The 20,199-nt window shown below is 51.6% G+C and overlaps 1 protein-coding gene across 3 annotated transcripts; it reads left to right on the top strand.

Annotated features, from left to right (window-relative positions):
- The first annotated feature begins 586 nt into the window (after positions 1-586).
- On the top strand, positions 587-19,683 carry MICALL1 (MICAL like 1). 3 transcript variants are annotated; one of them, XM_090142390.1, is made up of 16 exons: positions 587-807; positions 7,055-7,103; positions 7,796-7,937; positions 9,038-9,198; positions 9,942-10,078; positions 11,944-12,512; positions 13,017-13,080; positions 14,163-14,545; positions 14,675-15,153; positions 15,586-15,720; positions 16,050-16,176; positions 16,348-16,438; positions 16,785-16,858; positions 17,183-17,297; positions 17,581-17,627; positions 17,905-19,683. In XM_090142390.1, the coding sequence occupies exons 1-16, from the start codon at positions 662-664 to the stop codon at positions 18,024-18,026; spliced, it is 2,841 nt and encodes a 946-aa protein (XP_089998516.1). In that variant the 5' UTR covers positions 587-661; the 3' UTR covers positions 18,027-19,683. The 3 variants fall into 3 exon arrangements, with proteins under 3 accessions (XP_089998516.1, XP_031456009.2, XP_031456010.2); XM_031600149.2 differs by having other exon boundaries at positions 588-807; positions 9,095-9,198; XM_031600150.2 differs by lacking the exons at positions 587-807; positions 7,055-7,103 and having other exon boundaries at positions 7,814-7,937; positions 9,099-9,198.
- The last annotated feature ends 516 nt before the right edge of the window (positions 19,684-20,199 follow it).

Raw genomic sequence — 20,199 nt, 5'->3', positions numbered from 1 at the left:
CCCTCAGCCTGTCTTCATAGGAGAGGTGCTCCAGTCCTCTGATGTTCTTTGTGGCCCTCCTCTGGACTTGCTCCACCAGCTCTTCATCCTTCCTGTTCTGGGGGCCCAGGCCTGAATGCAGTACTCCGGTTGGGATGTTCTGCCCATTTAAAAATGTGCAGAGAAAGGGAGTTCTGAGCAATAAAATCAACATATGGGAGAAGGATCAGGCTTCCACAGAGGTAGCTAAAGGCTTCCTTGGCCTAACTGGAAATGAAAAAATCTTCAGCAAAACAAGCAAATGCTTAATAAGGGGGAAGAAAGCACGCTCTTTGTCAGATCCTCGGGCCATCCATCTCCCTGTCAAGGGTTCCTGAGATCGTATCACACTCTTCCTCCCCTTCTTCCAGGGTTTCCTGCGAAGCATCCAAAGCCCTTCTCTTCAAAGCCCTCCTGGCCCCGTGCCTACCCCTGGGACACCTACGCCCCACACGTCCTTCGCCGTCCCACGTTCCCACATCCTCCAGGGCGCGGCCCGCTCCCTCCCAGGCCCGGTTCCCCCCCCACCCCGCAGGCGGGGCCGTGCCTCCTCCTTCCCTCCTCCCTCCCTCCCTCCGCCGCCGCCCCGCCCGTGGGCCCGCAGCGGCAGGGCAGCCGGGCGGCAGGCGGAGCGGCCGCCCCCATGTCGGGCCCGCGGGGCGCCCTGCAAGCCTGGTGCCGGCGGCAGTGCGAGGGCTACCGCGGCGTGGAGATCCGCGACCTCAGCTCCTCTTTCCGCGACGGCCTGGCCTTCTGCGCCATCCTCCACCGGCACCGGCCCGACCTCCTGTGAGTACGGCGGCGGGGCAGGCCGCGAAGCACCGGCCTCGCGTGGGCGCCGGAACCGGGAGGCGGCGGGGCAGGAGGGCGGGCAGCCGCCGAGGGGCGGCCGGGCCGTTTGCGGACCCCTCGGTCCGCTCCGAGCTGACCCTGCGAGGGCGGTCCCCTGTCCCTGGGGTCGTTCAGCCGGTGACAGCTGTCCTGAAGGCTATGCAGCCCGGCTCGGCTGTATCAACAGAAGGCTGGCCAGCGGGATAAGGAAAGGGTTATTCCCCTCTGCTCTGCCCCATCTGGAGTGTTGTGTCCAGGCCTGAGTCTCCCATACAGGAAGGATACGGAGGTGTTGGGGCAGGTCTGGAGAAGGACGCAAAGATGCTCAGTGGTCTGGAGCACCTCTCCTATGAAGGCGGGCTGAAGGAGCTGGGTTTGTTCAGCTTGGAGAAGAGAAGGCTGTGGGGAGACCTCACTGCAGCCTTCTGATGTTTAAAGGGAGATTATAAACAGGAGGAAAACCAACTTTTTATGGAGGTAGATAGTGGCAAGGAGGAATGGTTTTAAACTACAGGAGGGGATGTTTAGATGAAATGTCTGGGGGAAGTTTTTCACTGAGAGGGCAGTGAGATGCTGGCACAGCTGCCCAAAGAATCTGTGAATGCCCCATCCCTGGAGGTGTTCAAGGCCAGGTTGGATGGGGCTCTATACAGCCTGATCTAATGCTTGATCTAGTGGTTGGCGGCCCTGCCTATGTCAGGATGTTTGGAGCTAGGTGATCTTTAAGGTTCCTTCCAACCTGAGCTATTCTATAAGATTGGCATCCCTATCCCAGAGACCAGCCTGCTCCTCCCTGTGCCAAAGGCAGCCATCCTGAAACACACAGAGCCCCAGGCCAGGCAACCTAATGCAGTTGCTTTCAGCCTGTTTTCAGCCTGGGCTGCAGTGAAAGCTGGAGGTGGCAAATGCAAGCAGGGTTGTGGAGCCCTGCTGGACTCCCCCAGCAAGCGGCTAGTCATTCAATTACTTCTGTCCATTTGCCTTCCTTTTTGGAGTGGCTGTGAGAGGAGAGGGAGCAGGAATTTAACCAGGCAGATAGGTGATTGCTCCAGGGCAAAATGTCACGCTGGAGAAATGGCTGAGCTGCTAGAAGGAATCTGCCCTGACCTGCCACACCATAACCCCGTGTGCCACAACACTGCTGAGAATCCACCTCGAACCCTTGCAGCACAGGTTGGCTTCACCCCACCTTTCCATGTCCCTGGCATGCATGTGTGCACGTATACCTCACCTGTCAGCAAAGCTTTCCAGGGCACTGCATCCCCTATTCTTCTCCTGGACTCAGCTGAGACTCCCACATTGGCCAAATCCTCTTTTTTTGAGCTGGCCCTGGGGAGGCTTTTTTGTCACAACAGCAACAACAGTGACAAAGTCAGTCTGTGGCAGGCAGTGATGCTGCTGTGGAGCTGCGGTGCCCATGTTCTTTGAAGCAGAAGCTGCACCAGGTAGGCTAGAAACTAGACTGCTGTCTGACATGTTTCAGGTGGCCACCACAAAACTTTCAGTGTGGTATTCATGCACCACTAAGAGCCAAGTGGTTCAGTGGTTTTGCATCATTCTGGGTATTTAGAGAGCCATGTCTCTCTAACATGGAGAGAGAAGGAAGGAAGAGGCAAATCAAGGACCACAATGCCAGCAGCTCCTGTGTTTCTGGTTATTTTTTAGTGAGTGGCATAGCAGTTAAGAACTGAAAAGCAGAGACTCAGCAAAAGCTCACAGTGAAGGCGACTAAAACCACCTGATTGTTTCCTGTTAACCATATTTACCATCCCATTAAGCAGCAGCCGCTGCTCTTAAGTTGTCAGTGGGCTTAAATTGGCTCCTGGCAGATGTCCTAACTAAACGCTTCACAGTTCTGCACGAGCTGCATTGTAAAGGCAAAGCCAGGGCCTTACAAGGACATGGCATGTTGTGGAAGGATTTTCACGGAGTGGTCAGGGACAGCATTGTTTCATCCAATTCCAGCTTCTTCAGCCTGCCCTGATTTGGAAGTGGGAGGATGGGATCAGAGGCAGAAAATCTCCTGATGGCAGAGTAAAAGTAACAGCCCTCCTTTCCTTCTAAAGCGCTTTCGGACAGCTGGGTGGGACCTATTAACACATTTCTGACTTCGCACAGTCCTCCTTTGAGAGGGGGCTCTCCTGGCCCTTGCAAGATCATGTTATTCCTGTAAGCCCAAAGCTGAGGCCCATCAGCATTCAGCTGCAACCCCCTTTCCTGATGACTTCCCACTCAGCCCCAGATCGGAAGCGTGAGCACATCCTCTCCTGTACCTGTGTGATGCTGCTGCTCTGGCAGCCGGTCCCTTAGGGCTTGCTTTTGGTGCCTGTTTGTCTGTCCTGGTTGCCTCCTGTTGGGCAGAGGCTCTCTGAACGCTGGGAGTGACACCCTGAGGAAGAGAAAGGAGAGGTCATACAAATGAATGAGGCTTGATTCTAATGCCTCTCTCTCCCTGTCTGTGAAATGGGAGCAGCAGAGGCTTTGCCAAACCTGTTCCCTCAGACACAACCCACGAAACCTAGATTCAGTCTGCCCTAGCCATAGTCTTGCAGTGAGACACTTAATCTCTTCTTTTCCCTTGTCAGCTAAGCTGGAAGTGTCCAGTCCAACCTGAGAGTGAACTGCAGGGATTAACGAGTTTGTTTACTTAGTGCTCCAGAAATCTAAAGCATGAAATTAATCTTTGCAAGGCATTCACTGCGGCATAGTGAAGCAAAAAGCATCTTTCAGTGTGAGCTGTTCAGTCTTCCTGGAGCTTGAGGGAGCCAGAAGAATGAGAGAGGATGGCATACAGCTTATGAGTACTGAGGGAGAGATGGAGACTTGAGGGAAATAGGAGAGGGGAGAGCCTTATACTGGGAACATGGCTATGCATCCCAGCAGCTGGGAACCAGGTTTGGTTACGGGCAGCATCACAGATCCCATTAGTTCCCTCTCATGTACCTCCTGCTGTTCCCTGACAAGATCTGGAAAGTTGAAGGCCTCATTACGTGGTGTGGCCATTTGAGAGCTTGTGACTTACTTTTGAGGAATCCAGGAATTGGCTTTGGTTTTAGCTGAGCAGTGCACCCTTCCCCCTTCTCTGGGTCTGCTGTGCTGGCTGGCAGCTGCCCTAAACCCCGGCGTGCTTAATGGCTCTGTGAGTATCTAATTAGGTAAGGGCTTGAGATGTTATTTGCATGGATATATGCTGCTGCGTTTACTGATGGTTGTCCAACTGGGATAGCCAGAGTGCCTCCTGCTCTTCCATCTGACAACTCAGACTGGGTTTGGTGGGAGAGGAGTTTGAGCAAGGCTGTGATCAGGGCAAAGAAATGATGTGAGCTGGAAGAGGCAGCAGAGGGGAACTGAGTGAGCCATGATCCCCAGGGCCTCCCTCTGTTGGGATTCGATATCTCTGGTAAAAGCTGAGAGCCTTCACTCCTGCGTTAGTGGGAAAGGCATGTTGTATTCCCTTGCTGCTTAGCCCTTGCCCCGTTGCCTCTGGAACTTTGTGTCCTCTCCATTACCATCTATGTTCCCAGGCAGACTTGGTATTCTAAAATGGCTTTGGTTTGCTGGGCTGTTGGTCAAAATCACCAGCCCAGACCACTTAGGAGCCTTTGAGCAGCACCACTCCCATATCCTGAAAGCAACTGCATTCGGCATGAGGGTCAGTAATGTTTTGAGGGTAGGTTATATATGACTTTGCTGCCATCACTTATCATGCATTTCCAAGCTGGTATTTTCTTTTTTTTTTTTTTAACAATAAATATAGCAAGGTTAAAGGAGTTCTCTAGGCAGAAAAGACTTGGAAAAACCATCTCCCAGTGGAAACTGGCTATAAATACGAAAAAGGCACTGCTATTCGTATTAGAGTAAGGACTGCAGCTGAAAGCTTTCTTCACTAGCATGTACAGAGGGGAAAGCTTGCAGTCTTTTGAATAGATTTTGACTGTATTTGCATGTGCTTTTGGGAAAGTGCTTCGGTGCTTAATGCTGAGATGGAGGTCCAGCCCATCTCTGCGTTCCTGCCTCACTCGCTCGTGCTGCAGTTTCATTTATCTTGGAGGAAGCTGCACCAGCAGCCTCTTGCTTTTGAACGGAGGGGGTTGAGAACTGGCTGACTGGCAGAGCACAGAGGGTTGTCATTGGCGGTGCAGAGTCTGGTTGGAGACCTGTAACCAGCGGTGTTCCCCAGGGGTCGGTGCTGGGACCGGTCCTGTTCAACATCTTCATCAATGACCTTGATGAGGGGGTAGTGGCCACCCTCAGCAAGTTTGCTGATGATACAAAGTTGGGAGGATTGGCTGACACGCCCGAAGGCTGTGCTGCCATTCAGCGAGACCTGGACAGGCTGGAGAGCTGGGCAGTAAGGAACCAGATGAAGTTTAACAAAAGCAAGTGTAGAGTCTTGCACCTAGGGAGGAATAATTCCATGCACCGGTACAGGTTGGGGGATGACCTGCTGGAGAGGAGCTCTGCAGAGAGGGACCTGGGTGTCCTGGTGGACGACAGGTTGGCCATGAGCCAGCAGTGTGCCCTTGTGGCCAAAAAGGCCAATGGCATTCTGGGGTGCATTAAAAGGAGCGTGGCCAGCAGGTCGAGGGAGGTGATCCTCCCCCTCTACTCTGCCCTGGTAAGGCCTCATCTGGAGTACTGTGTCCAGTTCTGGGCTCCCCAGTACAAAAAAGACAGGGATCTCTTGGAAAGAGTCCAGCGGAGAGCCACAAAGATGGTGAAGGGCCTGGAGCATCTCCCCTATGAGGAAAGGCTAAGTGAGCTGGGTCTGTTTAGCCTTGAGAAGAGAAGACTGAGAGGGGACCTGATCCAGGTCTATAAATATCTAAGGTGTGGGGGGCAAAGTGGCGAGGCCAGACTCTTTTCAGCAGTGTGCGGAGACAGGACAAGGGGAAATGGCCAGAAGCTGGAGCATAGGAAGTTCCGCACCAATGTGCGCAAGAACTTCTTTACAGTGAGGGTGACGGAGCACTGGAACAGGCTGCCCAGGGAGGTTGTGGAGTCTCCTTCTCTGGAGATATTCAAGACCCGCCTGGACGCCTACCTGTGCGACCTGGTGTAGGGATCCTGCTTTGGCAGGGGGGTTGGACTCGATGATCTCTGGAGGTCCCTTCCAACCCCTACGATTCTGTGATTCTGTGATTCTGAAGTGTAATTTTATGGTGTTGTAGGCAACTGGGAAAATCTTTCTGAGCTCATCCAGAGACTTCCTCTGCAGCCCTGGGAAAAGCGAAGCTCTGAGAAGGGGCTGAGTGCTGCCGTGCAGCAACCATGGCTGTGGGGACAGTCTGATGGGCATCAGAGGAAAAGACAGTAAAATCCCAGTGGGAATGGAGGGAGAATGGTCCCAGAGCTCTCAAGCAGCTCTCAGCAGGCACATGTCTGTGGATTCACTGTCTTGCCCAATTTTTGCATGGGCAGTGGGATGGGAGCTCTCAGCCCTCTGAGCTGAACTGTACAATCCCTCAAGAAGCGCTGTGCCTTCCTGGGTCTGTCTCAGACTTTGTCACCTTTCTCTGGACCATTGGGTTTCTTTCACCTGACCTTGAGCCTCTCTGGGCCATCTCCTCCCTGTGAATCTCATGCTGTGTTGCTGCATAAGGTTGTCTTGCAGCAAAACTGAGCGCATTGACAGGAAGGGGCTATATTCAGTGTAGCATGATGCTGTTTTCACGCGACACCCACACAAATGTGCAGAAGGCATAAATAACTTCTTCCTGTATTTCTTCCCCTCTGCAGAAAGCCTGCAGACCATTTTATTTCTCTCTCCCCTGCTACAGCCTGGCTCCTCTGGCAAGGACAGCTGCTTTATCCTTGGGGTCGGGCTGATTTGATCTCCTGAAGGGATCTGAGGGGACAGGTGAAATGCTACAATGGGAACTGTTTGGGTTCCTCTCTGTGCTGCAGTATTTCTGCCACCCGTAACTGTAAGGGCAGTACTGAGAGCTGGAACGGCATTTCAGTTTCCTGGCCACCACCCATTTGGGACTTGCTTTCTTTTTTTTTAATTGCAATTTCCCTTCTGTTTCTTTGTTCCTTTGAAATCCAAAATCTTCTTTACCAAGGTTTTATTTATGTAGGCTCTTATGTGTTGAGTTGTTGTAATGCCTGAGGAAGGTTTTCTGTCCCAAGAATCTTTCTGCAGTGGCACTGGGGCACTATTCGTCTGTGTCTCATGTCACTTATTTGTGCTTTCTCATTTCAGAGACTTTGATTCTCTCTCCAAGGATAATGTCTACGAAAATAACCGCTTGGTAAGTCCCTGTTACACCACACACAAAAGAAAGAAGGAACACGAGAATGACCGTACAGAGGTCATGTAGCATGGGAGAACTTAGGGACAGTGGTAAGGGGATGAGAAAAATCCATTTGTAAGACACAGGCAGGAGCTTCTTCAGAAATGTATGAAATGTCAGCATCCAGCCTGTACAGAAGAGAAGGTGAGACAGTTATCAAATAGTAACCAAGATAACATTACAAGGGAAGATTAAAACTCTTTTCTTCCTTTGTTCCTTCCTTTTAAATGGTCATGTATGTAATTGCAGAAGTTATGTGCTTCTTGTCACAGGGTCACTGTCCTTGGCCCTTCCAGTGCTGGCCAACACTGTCAGGCTCTTCCTTGAGGACACTGGTGAAAAACCACTTCCAGGACCAAGCACCCCTCCCTGTCCCAGGGCAGTAGCTGAATGATGGGACCAATTGGGTGGGAGCTGCAGGGGCACAGACAGCTGAAATGACTTCAAGGAAAAGGCAGCTGCAGCAATTTCTTCCTTTGCTTCTAATGCCTTCTTTCCAGTGAAGCAGCATGCCTGGGAGCTTCTGTCTGTCTGGGATGCCATAGGCTTACTGCTTCATCTTGCCCAAGGCCCTCCAACTTCATTTGTAGGTTATTTATCAGAGAGTATCACTTTTCTCTCCTTAGCACCTCTTTCTCTCGTTCCTGCAGGCCTTTGAATTGGCGGAGCGAGAGCTGGGCATTCCAGCTCTGCTGGATCCCAATGACATGGTCTCCATGAAAGTTCCAGACTGCCTCAGCATCATGACTTATGTGTCTCAGTATTACAACCATTTCAACAACCCCAACCAAGGTGAGCTCCTTTTCCTTGTCACCACCTTCCAGTTTGACCCTGCATGGCTGTATGGAGGAAAACAAGAAGCTCCACGTGCTGACAGAAGTCTTGTGCAATCCCTCCATTCAGTAAATATGTCAGATCTTCCTGTTCTTAGCTCAGAGCTTACTTTCCTGTTCATGGGGTGCACTGCATCTGTAAATTAGGTTTTATGGGAAGAAGGGCTGACACCTGGGAAGGAATTCTGTATGGGGTCCAAAACTCCATTTTGGAATTCAGCATTTGTGGGGTCCTGCAGACATTTTGAGAGGTGGCTGTTTGAAGGTTTGTGGGCGTGGAGACAGTGAACCTGTGTCCCCTCCTTCCTGTGCGAAATAGGAGCCACGTGTGTTCTGTGGGGAAGGGGAGACGGGCAGATAGTACTTGCCTTTTTTGGATCTTGCTGGTGAGGAGATCCTGGCACAGGGAGTGGGGTAGGGCGAAGTTTCACATCGAGTAGACGATGATTTAACAGCTCACACTGCAGGAAAAGAAACGCCTTTTTCTCCTCCCTCCATGCTGCATTCCTGCCACTTGGGCTGGGTCACCCCTGGAGGGCATCAGACCCCTTTGTGATCTGCTTTAACTAACTAAAACAGGAGATAGGCAAGCTGCCTACCACAACTACTTTTAATCACATTGGTAAGCTTAGAGTGAAACACAGAGGGAGGGGAACCAGGGTGGAGTGTCTTAAATCAGCTCATCTGTCCTTGCAACTGCTGAGTTCTACTCTGAGACAGCTCTTCCAGGGCATCCCTCCAGGGTGGATACCAGGGCTTCAGGTCTTCTCTGCTCTCTAGCTACAGCAATGTCAGCCACAATATCAGATACAACTTCCACATGCTTGATTGTGAGCCTTCTCAAGGGATGCTGGCCTCCCTGCCGGGTACTGTCTTTGGGAACTGTTTTAAGTGCCAGCCTTGACAGGCAGGGGATTCTTTACAGACATTTTGTCTGACTCATTATTAGATTGTGTTTGTCTCTACCCCCTGAAATAGGCACTGAAGTGTCAGAAGTGGCAAGTCCTGTGTCACAAGGCTGATTTTTTTTTTTTCCCTCCCTTCCCCTTCCCCCACAAGCATGGCATGAGTCACCGCCCTCAGCAGTGCCTGATCCTTCTTGCCTTCTGTCCCCAGCCAGAGTCCCTCCGCCTATGAAGCGCCCAGCTGCTGCTGCCTCACCACCTCTGCTGGCCCACAAGAAGCCTGTGGCTGTGGTCGAGAGTTCCTCAGCACCACAGGTACCTGATTTCTTGCTTCAGAGTTAGCCTGAGGCAGTGGCCCTCCCTGCACAGTGAATGAGGAGAAGGGAGAGAGCCCATTATGATCTGTGCAGGGGGTTAGCTATGTGTTTTGGGGTAGGAGATATTTGAGATAGATATATACAGAGTTTAGCTGCGTGTTTTGGGATGGGTAGGGATTTGGCACCTTGGGGGACTCTGCTGAGAGAGTGCTTTCTCTCTAGAGATCTGTGGACTAGAATTTGGCAGAATGTGGCAGGCAAGAGGCCGATGGGGAATAAGGACCTGGGTTTGAGCACCCAGCGTACTGATATCTTCCTTCCTATGGAAGGATAACGCTGTAGATGAGGAAGGAGCACGAATGTGGGATTAGGTGAGCAGAAAATATGTTTTCTGCTTTCTTCGTTCTTTATTTCGTGGTTTGGCAGGTATTTGAGGTGGCATATTTTTACCAAAGCGCAAGGGGATCCTCCTTGCAGGTATCTGCTGCCTGGGATTTTGATGAGCACAGCCCTTCAGCTCTGCCTCTCGTCAGGGAGAAGGCACCTCTTGGAGAGAACTGGGGTGTTTCCTTCTAATCTGAGAAGAGGCAGCCTGCCTGTGCCTGGACTTGGGTTGTGTGTGTTCCTGGACTCTGAGGTCAGCCCCTGGGCATTGCAGGGGCAGTAGCTGCTGTGGAGGAGTCACAGATGGGGGAGCAACTCATGGCCCCCACACTGAGCTCCTCGTGTTTCCCATCTCAGGACGATGCCCCTGTGGAGCCGGCGGAGCTGTCTCAGCGCACCACGCTCAGCAGTACCTGCACAGCCTGCCAGCAGCACGTCCACCTGGTCCAGCGCTACCTGGCTGAGGGCAAGCTCTACCACCGCCAGTGCTTCAGGTACATAGTGGCCAGGCTTGGTGAGGTGGCTCTCCTCAGCAAGCTGGAGGTCTTTTGCACTCTGGACTGCATCTCTGTGTGTCCTAGGGCGATGGAGAGCCCTGAGGGAGGGCAGTTCAGCAATGGTACCCAAAATAATGCTGAAGAGGGTGCATTTGCCTGTCTGCCCTCCCAGATGTCTGACTTAGCCCCTTGTCTACAGCCCTGTGCTGCCTGCTTCCCCTGCTCCTGCCCTTCCTCCCTCCCCCCCCCAGTCTTTCCCACTAGACCTTCAATACCAGCCTTTTGTGCTTCTCCCAGCCCCCTAAATCAGGATGTTGTGCCTTTTTACTACCTTCCTACCAAGTAACACTTCCACGACAATGAGGTCCAAGTCAGGACATCAGCCCTGCAAATGTCTTTCCTCCTATGCTCCACAGCCTCAACTGGATATACAGGCTCCTCCAGTGCCTGGGGTGGTGCTGAGCTCTCAAGGGAGCAACAGGGAGCTGCAAACTGTTGCCAAACATGGGATCAGACATCAGCAGCTCTGTGGTTACTCCCTGGGTGCAGGTCCTTACCTGCAGCACCTGTGAAGTCATTTCACTTCACTTTCCCTGCTCTGATGATGGGGGGGATGAGCTCTCTCCTGTAGGCCACTGGATATGAGACTGTAAGTGGGCAGTTGCCATCTGAGAACAGAAAAGTTGAGCCACTTGAAAGGTATAACGTCTGTCTTGGTGCAGCTCATGGCCCTTCAGACTGAACAGTGAGGCCCCTATAATTTTACGCTAAGCACTTTTTCTCCCTGTGCTTTCTTTGCCTTTTTATTTTTCTCAGCTGATTCATGGACGCTGTTGGCTCAGAAATGTCCCCTGGCAACACATTCTGTGGGTTGACAGAGATAAATCCAAGACGAACCCCTTTCTTCCCTTGTTCAAACTTGCTACCTCTTCACTTCATCATACCACTTCTCCCTGCTCCCTTGTCCTTGTGTTTCTGCTCTGCATTTCAAAGGAAGTAGCATTCAAGTGGTTACCCAGAGCAGAATTCCTCACCCAAATTATCTGATTGCAGCATAGGGCAGCTAGCTGCTGTGAGCACCAAACATTCAGACAAGAAGAAACAAGCTTGGTTTTCATGGAAGTGCTTGATCAGTCCCTTGCCTTTGGCTCTTTTTCTTGTATGTGATCCTCCTCCCTTCCCAGGTGGGAAAGGGCTGAGCTGGCTGCCAGTGCCATGTATCACGATTACACCTAGGCTTCATTAGGGAGGATTCAAAGGCTCAGTGGGGAAAGAGTGAGTGATCCAAAAAGATGTGGCAGGCAGTGAAGGATGGGGAAACTTAGCCCAGTTTCGACAGGCAAGGCAGAGTGAATGTAAGAATAGCCTCTCTGCATCATTCCCTGGTCCTTCCAACCAAATACCTTTACCCTTACAATGGTCAGCACATACAAGGGTGAGCATCAGACCATTCTTGTCATGTGTGTTGCTTCCCCTCGCTACTCTTCTAGCTTCCAGCTTAGAGATTTCCTGAGTCAAAAGTGATACCATTTTATTTAACTCATATTTGTTTTCTGATGTTGTTGTTTTTCCTCACAAACAGTTGGCAGCTCTTTATTCTCTCTGAGCTGAAGGAGGAACCCAAATGCATGCAGTATTTGAGCTATGAGCTCAGTATGCTTTCATATACTGATGTGATGATTTTTTCTGTTCCTCTCCTTTCCCGCATAACTTCCCCAAGATTGTACAGAAATGGAAACTAACTCCACAGCCCTGCAGAGAACTCTTGAGTGCCAGTCCAGACTTTCTTCTCAGCCTGATTTTCTTCCAGGAGGGCAGGATAACATCTCCCATCTCACGGGGCTCTTTCTTCTTGTTGGCAGGTGTAAGGAGTGCTCCAGCACCCTGCTTCCAGGGTCGTACAAACCTGGCTCAGAGGCAGGGACTTTTGTCTGCACGCAGCATCGTGGTAAATTGGCCATGAGTGGGAAGATGGACAGGAGGCCCAGCCTGGACCGACAGTCACCAGAGCTAAGAACTGAAGCTGGGGCCAGCAGTGTGGGTGAGGACGTGCACCCTGCAGGAGCAGAGGTGGAGAAGAACAATGGCAGTGTTGTGGAGACCGTGGCAGAGACCCAGATGCCTGCAGAGGTGCCAACCAGCCCAGAGGAGAAGGACAGCACACCAAGCAGAGCAGAGACAGCCATACCCTGTGCAGGAAGCGGGGCATCCATTTCCCAAATTCCCCCCAGGCCTCCTCTTCCCAGCAAGCCCTTGGTGCCCAGCCAGGACAAAGCCGGCTCACTGGATGGACAGCACAGACACACTCGGCCTACCCCAGCCCCAAGGAGATCCACAGATGCACTCTCCCCACCAGCCTCACACCCTGTGCCCCGACCCAGGTCCACCATCCAGGGCGAGACCAGTGAGAGCGGGCCTGGTATAGTGAATGGTGAGAGAGCTCAGTGTTTACTGTTCATGTCCACAGCAGTCTGCAGCAGCTTGGATGAATTTCATTCCTTCCCTGCAGCCTGGTGCCCTTCTGCTCCAATTAAGACTTGTGCTCAGACAGTGAGCCTTCATCTGCCCCTCTCCCCATAGCAGAGAGAGCAGCACAAGATTCACTCCACCCTGCACATTGTATTTCTTTAGAGATTTCCAGAGGGCACTGTCAGCCTGGAATGAAGGTGGCAGTGCTGGGGCAGCGTGCAGGAGTGGGGACACAGGGACACATGAGTTCTCCAGCTGCAGCTCCAGGATGGTGGGGACGAAAAAGGCAAGGGGGGTATTTGGGTGAAACTAATTGCAATTACTGTGGAAAAAAGGCCACAAGGTTTTTAGAGAATGGGAGTACACGGCCTCCCACAGATAAGAGATAAGAGGTGCTTTGTGTTGATTTAACCTCTTTCTATATGTCCTTTTGGTGTTGTGACAGTCTGACCCTGTGTCTTTCTAGGTAGGGTACCTGAACCCAGTCCCCCTGTCCCAAAACCCCGAGGGAGACCCTGCTCCTCTGATCGGTACGTCCTTCTGTTCACAGATCACCTGGAAACCCCATAGTGAGGTGGGGCTGTGGGGAGGGCTCAGCTGTGGTCTCCTTACCCACCTCCATCACTATCTGTTCGTGGGAGGATGTAGTTCATGCTCAGATCCCCTCCCTGGCTGCTGCCAGCCTAGCACAGTCAGGCTGACAGCACTTGTCTCTATCTCCAGGGTCTCTGTCCTTCAGAGATTGTAAAGAGCTTGGGGGCTTCAGGAAGGCAGAAGGGTATTTCTGTGGTTCCTTCTGACGTGGCCCTGCTTGTGCATACTGAGAAGCTGACACTTGTCTGCCTTCTGGAGGGTTTGTCCAGGAAAAGATCCACTGCAAGTACATTGGGGGTGCTTGGTTGCAGTTAGTAGACTTTGCACCTACAGTGCTCTTACTGAGGAACCTGCAGGCACTGATGTTCATTCATTATCTGCTTTTGGGACTGAGGTTTCACAAGTGCACTGCATTCACAGTGGCCAAAGAGCAGGTGCTTGTGGCAAATGATGGTCGCTTTCCCAATGAGCAGTGATTTGCTGAGCTGTGGCATGTGCCACTGAAAGGAGGAGCAATGCTTCCAGCTGCAGCAGTTAGCAGAGAAGAGTCTGTCCCTTGGGCACATGGACTACAGGGTAACCAGGAGAACTCTGATATGTGGAAAATTAACCTGCAGAAGGCAGATCTCAGCTCCTGCTTCCTCCACAGTACGGAAAGCAGAGTTGAGTGAAGGAACTGTGTTGCCTTACTGCATAAAACTTAGCCTTTATCTTACTGCTTCTTAGCAGATGGAGACTGTAATACTCAGAAACTGAGCTGCTCCACCCCTTGGATGATTCAAGCAGGCTGTGTCCCTCAGGACCTTAGGTTTGCCCCCAGCTTATTGCAGAGAAGGAGCCGCTTTGTTTCTGGGGAAGAGTAGAGCCACTCCAGATGAGAAAGTTGTTTTTAGTATGGGAGATATCCTGCTTTCTCCATCTGTTCCTCCATGGGTCTACGTCCCTCTGCTGTGCCTCACCCTTCTTGCCTGTCTCTGCTCTCTGCCACCTCTTGCTATCTTTTTATCTGTTCTTCCAGTGCCGGAGCTGCTGCAAGAGCCAAGGACCCACCGTGGATGGCCTTAGTGCAAGCAGAGCCCAAGAAGAAGCCTGCTCCTCCTCCCCCAGGGAGCAGCCATGAGACCCCAAGCAGGACTTTAGAGGAGGAGGATGGGGAGGAGGTGGGGAAAGCCAGGAGTGAGGAAAGCAGGTCTGATGCCACAGAGCCCAAATCATACAATCCCTTTGAGGAAGAGGATGATGAGGAAGAGGAGAGCACGGCTGCCCAAAAGAGCACACCTGAGCAGGAGCAGAGTGAGACTGCTGCCAGGCCTCTGCACCCCTGGTACGGCATCACTCCCACTAGCAGCCCCAAGGTGAAGAAGCGGCCAGCTCCACGAGCCCCCAATGCTTCCCCACTAGGTGAGCTCTCCCCCCAGCCCTTGTTCCTCCTTCTCACTAGTTCCCTTTGCATGCATCCCTGCCACTAGTATATAGCCCCATTCTCTTCTGGTTGCCTCACTTTCTCTGAGCTCTCCTTTTGCTTTGCAGCCCACCACCCAATCTCCAGGCTGTCACACTCCGAGCCATCATCTTCAACCCCATCTCCAGCCCTCAGCCTTGAGAGCATCAACTCTGAGAGTTCAGCTAAGGTGCTGGGTGACACCGACGAGGCTTCTGTGCCCAAAAGCTCCTCCGAGCCCACTGTCCACACACCAACGGCCACTAAGACCTCTCACACTGACACTCCGCTCACCAGCATCTCCTCCAGCGAAAGCCCTGCTGTTCCGGCCAGCCTCTCCACCAACTCCTCCTTTTCCTCCTCCAGTGATTTGGCCAGCGTCAGTGGGGAGGTGCAAAACAACACCCCGCATGCCAGCAGGAGCGTCTCTACTGGCAGCTTAAAGACCAGCCCCAGCCAGCTGCCCCCCAAGCCTCCTGCTGGTGCGAGCCCTACACCCATCCTCTTGGTGTCAGAAGGAGGTAGTGGGAGCCCTAAGCCCTCCTCCTCACCCAAGCCACAGCTGAAGGTGAGGTGGTGACCTTCCTCCCATCAGGGGCCTTTTCTTCCCTATCTGTCATTCAGTCAGAGTGGGGATTTAGTCCAGCCTTTCACCTTACACAGATCTGTTATGTGACCTCCTGGAATCAAAGATCAGGTGTATGTCAACAGTTAAGTAGTGGCTGTGCTCATACTTTGCCTGTTAGTATCTTACTAACATGTTTGTTAGTAAGTAAGTAATACTTGTTACAGGGAAGCTGGGGATGTGATGCCAAATGTGAGGACAGCCATTTATCAACCCTTGGCTAGACTGCCAGTGGAGATCAATGCCGTGTTCCTCCTCTGGGAAGGTGTAGTGTAAGACTGACTTTAGGGCTGCCTCTCTGCTTGGTCTCAGCTGTTGGGATTGTTTCTCTTTCCTGGCTCCTCATGTGTATCTCAATTTGTCTCCCTGCTCCAGTCCTCCTGCAAAGAGAACCCCTTCAACCGAAAGCCATCGCCTGTTGCCTCTCCCTCTGCAAAGAAACCTCCCAAAGGTTCCAAACCAGTGCGTCCTCCTGCACCAGGTCACGGCTTCCCACTGATCAAGCGCAAGGTAAAAGAGACCTTGGAAGCAAAGAGGGGCAAAAGCCAGCTTTGTATTACGCCCCCAGGACCATAGGTGTATTTGCTAAGCCCTGGGTTATCTTTTCAACATGCAGCTAATGTGCTGTGTGGCTAGGGAGGATGATGTCTAGGTTAGATCCCACTGATGATAGCACCCTTGTCTCCCTTTGTTTCCAAGGTGGGGTGGGCATTTCAGATCCTATGTTAGGTGAAGTGTCCTGTTGTTCCCTCACACCCATTAATGAAGACCAACCTTAGGGTTGCCATTGGAAGCTGGAGTTTGATGGTAATAGAAGTCTCTGCTGTGTGGTTTGGCAGGTGCAGACAGATCAGTACATCCCTGAGGAAGACATCTATGGAGAGATGGATGCCATTGAGCACCAGCTGGACCAGCTAGAGCACCGTGGGGTGATTTTGGAGGAGAAACTTCGCAGCTCTGAGAATGGTGTGTGGGCTGTGCTGTCTATGGGTGTGGGGCAGGATGGACCTTAGGGCTGCTCTGTGTCCCTGCTGGTGTTGGGGATGGAAGAGCACGAGGGGCAGGTTAGCTCTAGCTGAGTGGTGACAGCATTCTGCAGCACTGGGAATGGCTCTGAATTGTCCTTTTGTTTGGCAGACAGCCCTGAGGACAGCCTGCTGGTGGACTGGTTCAAACTCATCCATGAGAAGCACATGCTGGTGCGCCATGAGTCAGAGCTCATTTACATGTAAGTGTGTGTGGCTGGGGGCACTGATGTTGCTCTGGGAAGTCCTGGCTCAATGCTACTAAAACTGTGCTTCCAGTGCTTGCCTGGAGAAGTGAGAGAAAGAGGGCAAGCAGACAAATGCATCCAAACATATTAGCACTGACCTACTTCAAGTCACCAGAGCGTCTCCTCCAGAAAGTCCTCGAGCAGCCAGGGTTTGTTCTAGGTGGCAGCTCCCTGCCCTTTTGTCTATACAGCAAGACCAGCATCTTGGCCAGTTCTTCCCCAGGTCACCCTTATCTTGGGATGTTATTTTGCCTCTCTAGAGCGTTGCAGTGGTTCCCAGCAGTTCTTCCTTCTCTTGCAGCTTCAAACAGCAGAATCTGGAGCAGCGGCAGGCAGATGTGGAATATGAGTTGCGTTGCCTCCTCAACAAGCCAGGTAAAGCATCACTCAGGCTACCTGTGTTTTTCCCTTGAGTTTCATCTCCCTTCTGTCTCAGTGGGTCTGAGAAGAAGAGAGACAGATCTTAGGAGATAAGAGCACTGGAACTCTTGTCCTGTCTCATTGCTTGCCCTACCCTTGTGCATCTTATCCCCGTGGAGGAGCCTGAGAATCCACATACTGAGCTCTCCCTCTGCAGCACCACTGCTTCAGCTGGCCCTATAGCAAGTTGGGGTAGAAGGAGGTCGTGGTAGGGGATCTCCACCCCAGGCTCCTTCAGCCATTTAATTGCCTGTTTTTCTTTGGGGTTTGGTTGAGTAGAGAAGGACTGGACTGAGGAGGACCGAGTGAGGGAGAAGGTGTTGATGCAGGAGCTGGTGACCATCATTGAGCAGAGGAATGCCATTGTGAACTGCCTGGATGAGGACCGGCAGAGGTGAGGAGTGAGGTGTGCTGGGATGAGGAATAGGGTCTGTCTGACTCAGCACCACATGGGTAGCTCATGGGAGCATCCCAAGGTATCCCTATTTCTGAAGTCTTTCCCAGGCTTCCTGTTTCTTGTCTGCTTGAATGGCTTGTGTGGTAATGACAGGGTACTAATGCTCCAGAGGGGGATCTACACTTCCATGGCTTTTAAGCAGGAGGTTCGCTAACCTTAAACAATACAGCAGCTGTTTTCAGGGTTGGATTGCTGACCTGTTTCCCGCTGTTTCTTTCAGGGAAGAGGAGGAGGATAAAATGTTGGAAGCTATGATTAAAAGGAAAGGTAAGAAATGGAATTTTGGAGCTTTGGTTTCACTGCTGACAGTGGCAGGGGGCAGCATAAGCCATTTGTGAAGTTGTGTGCATGAGAGTGATGTTATTCTGCGTATACTCTGGAGCCTTTGCTGTAGAAGCGTTAAGTTTGGGACACAGGTGTCACCCTGTTGTCACAGAAGGAAGTGTGCATGCAGAGGAGGGCTTTGATTCATTATCCCTGTTGTCATCTGTGTGTGTACAAACCATCACCATTATACAGTAACAACCCTCCTTTGCAACTCCAGAATTTCACAAGGAGGCTGAGACTGAAAGCAAGAAGAAGGGCAAATTCAAGCCCATGAAGGTGCTTAAACTGCTGGGCAACAAGCATGACTCCAAGAGCAAGTCGCCCAAGGAGAAAAGCTAGAGCAGAATGCCAGCAATGGGAGGGATGTGCTGCCTGACTACCCTGGCCTCCCACAGCTGGCTGCCTGCCAGGAGGGGCCTGGCTCCCTCCACTGCCCTTGCCTTTCCCCTTCACTCCACGCCAGGCACTGGCATGGCCACCCCAGGAAGACACCGGCCCTCTCTGCCCGCAGTGGTGAGTCCAACCATAGTGCTCCCCTTCCTGAGGCTTCAGAGGAGGCTGAATTTACTCTCTAAAGCCTCACTAACAAGGCAGGGAGAAAATGGATTCGCTTTTCAGAAGCGTTACCCTGTCACGTCTCCTTGTTACTGACTGAGAAGCAAGATGAGGAGTTTGGTGTTTGTGAGAATACTTGCACTAACTGTACCCCTCCCCTATTCCCGCTCTTACTGTGACAGCTCCGTGTGCCTCCAACCTCTTGCGCCTGGCTACCCCTCCCTGCCTGCCCACTCTTGTCCCTTTCCTGTCCCATTTTTAACTTCAGGAGAAAAGTCTGATATTAGAATCAGGATTCTTTAGGTTTTAAATAAGTACAGTCCAGCATCACAAAGCTCTAAAGCCCTAAAGCCATAGCCAAAAAAATAACTGGGGCCCTATTTTGGGCTGTCCCCTCCCACTGAAGGCTTTTCCCCTTGAGCATTACAGGTCTGACAGGACCCAAGGGGACAAATGTACATCTGCTCGGATGTAGCCTGTGTGCCCTACTCAGGATATCTTACCCCTACTGCTGCTAAGCACCACTGCCTGCTGCCTTCAGGGGGAGGGAGGAACATTCCTTTTCTAGGCAAGGGCAGAAAAGCACAAGACTGACTTAGTGCTGGTAATGGGCAAGCCTGTGCCCCTGCTCACCAGTGCCACCCTTGAGCAGCTGGAGAGAGCTGCATGGTCACAACTGACCTTTCCCCAACTTCATCTGTATATACTTTAAAAACATGTGAAGAGGGTTTGGCTGGTTTTTTATGCCTCCTTTTCTACATGAATTCAAACTTGCCCTAAAACTTTTAAAACCCTTATTTTATTTGTTGTATGTGTGTGCGTGTGTGTGTGTACGTTGGAGGAAGGAATGGAGGAACAGTATTCTTTCAACTTTCCCCTCTTCCTTCCATTTTTGTTTCTTGCCTTCTCCTCCAAGCTGAGGAGCTATTTATTGAGTTGTTTTGTCAGTTTGAATTAGACATTGACTTTCATGGGTGTTTGGTTGGTCAGCTGTTTGTCATGCCTTCCCATTAGCAAATTAGTCATGCCAGCCCCGAACAAACTGCTGCACTCCCTTCCAAAAATACAGCAGGCTTTAGCCAAAACACTTTTAGAGCAGTGCCTTGCAACATGGCTGGCGTAGTGTTCTGTAAAGAGATCTGTTTCCCAAACCCTGAGTGACCATGCGTGGGTGGCAGCACGCCATGCCACTTGCCATAATACCCCAGCAGGCTGATCAGGAGCAGGGGTTGGGAGGTAAGGGGGGGCCCTTCTCTGAGGAGAAACAAATCTGTTCTAGAGCCTGCTGTTGTGTCACTGTTGCCATAGGCTATCAGGATTGCAGCAGCCTGACACCCCTTGACCCCGAGCCTGGTCAGAACCTTGATTTGGAAATTATGCTGTACTAACTCTATGACTTCCATTCATCTGATCAGAAATAAATACTGGATTTGAAAAACAATCACAGCTTAGGTTTCTTATTCCTGGGGACAGAACGTGCAGCCTGCTTATGGAGTGGCTGATGAGTATTGCTAAGAAGCAGATGATGGGATCTTAATTTCTATGTTTCATTTTGCTGGTTTTTATGTGGGAATAGAGGGGCATCATGCTTCAGCCTGGTGAGTCAACAGCCATTTCCAGGCGCTGTGGGAAGTTGATGGCTATTCAGCATACCATGCTTTCAGGAACCAAAAAACCACAGCAAGCCTGCTGCAAAGATCAGCATACTCCGGGCTGAATTCCCCTCTCCCCAACCCCCCATGCTGCAGCTATATTCCTGAGCGCCTGCCCACTTCAGCTGCTGCTGAGAAGTCTGCTGATGCAGTCATGCTGACCTGCAGTAATGCTGGAGGCTCACATTTGCGCAAGGCCAGGCAACTGCATCTTCCTCCTCACACGTGTCAACACAGCCATTCCCAGGCTCATGTGGACTGGAGTGAGTTATAGATGTGGGTGGTGGTGTGTTTGCGGTGTACTG

The sequence above is a fragment of the Phasianus colchicus genome, chromosome 1 (genome assembly GCF_987193195.1).
Source record: "Phasianus colchicus chromosome 1, bPhaCol1.hap1.1, whole genome shotgun sequence".
Lineage (NCBI taxonomy): Eukaryota > Metazoa > Chordata > Aves > Galliformes > Phasianidae > Phasianus > Phasianus colchicus.
Note: the sequence above shows the minus strand (reverse complement) of the source record. Positions and strands in the feature narration are given on the sequence as shown.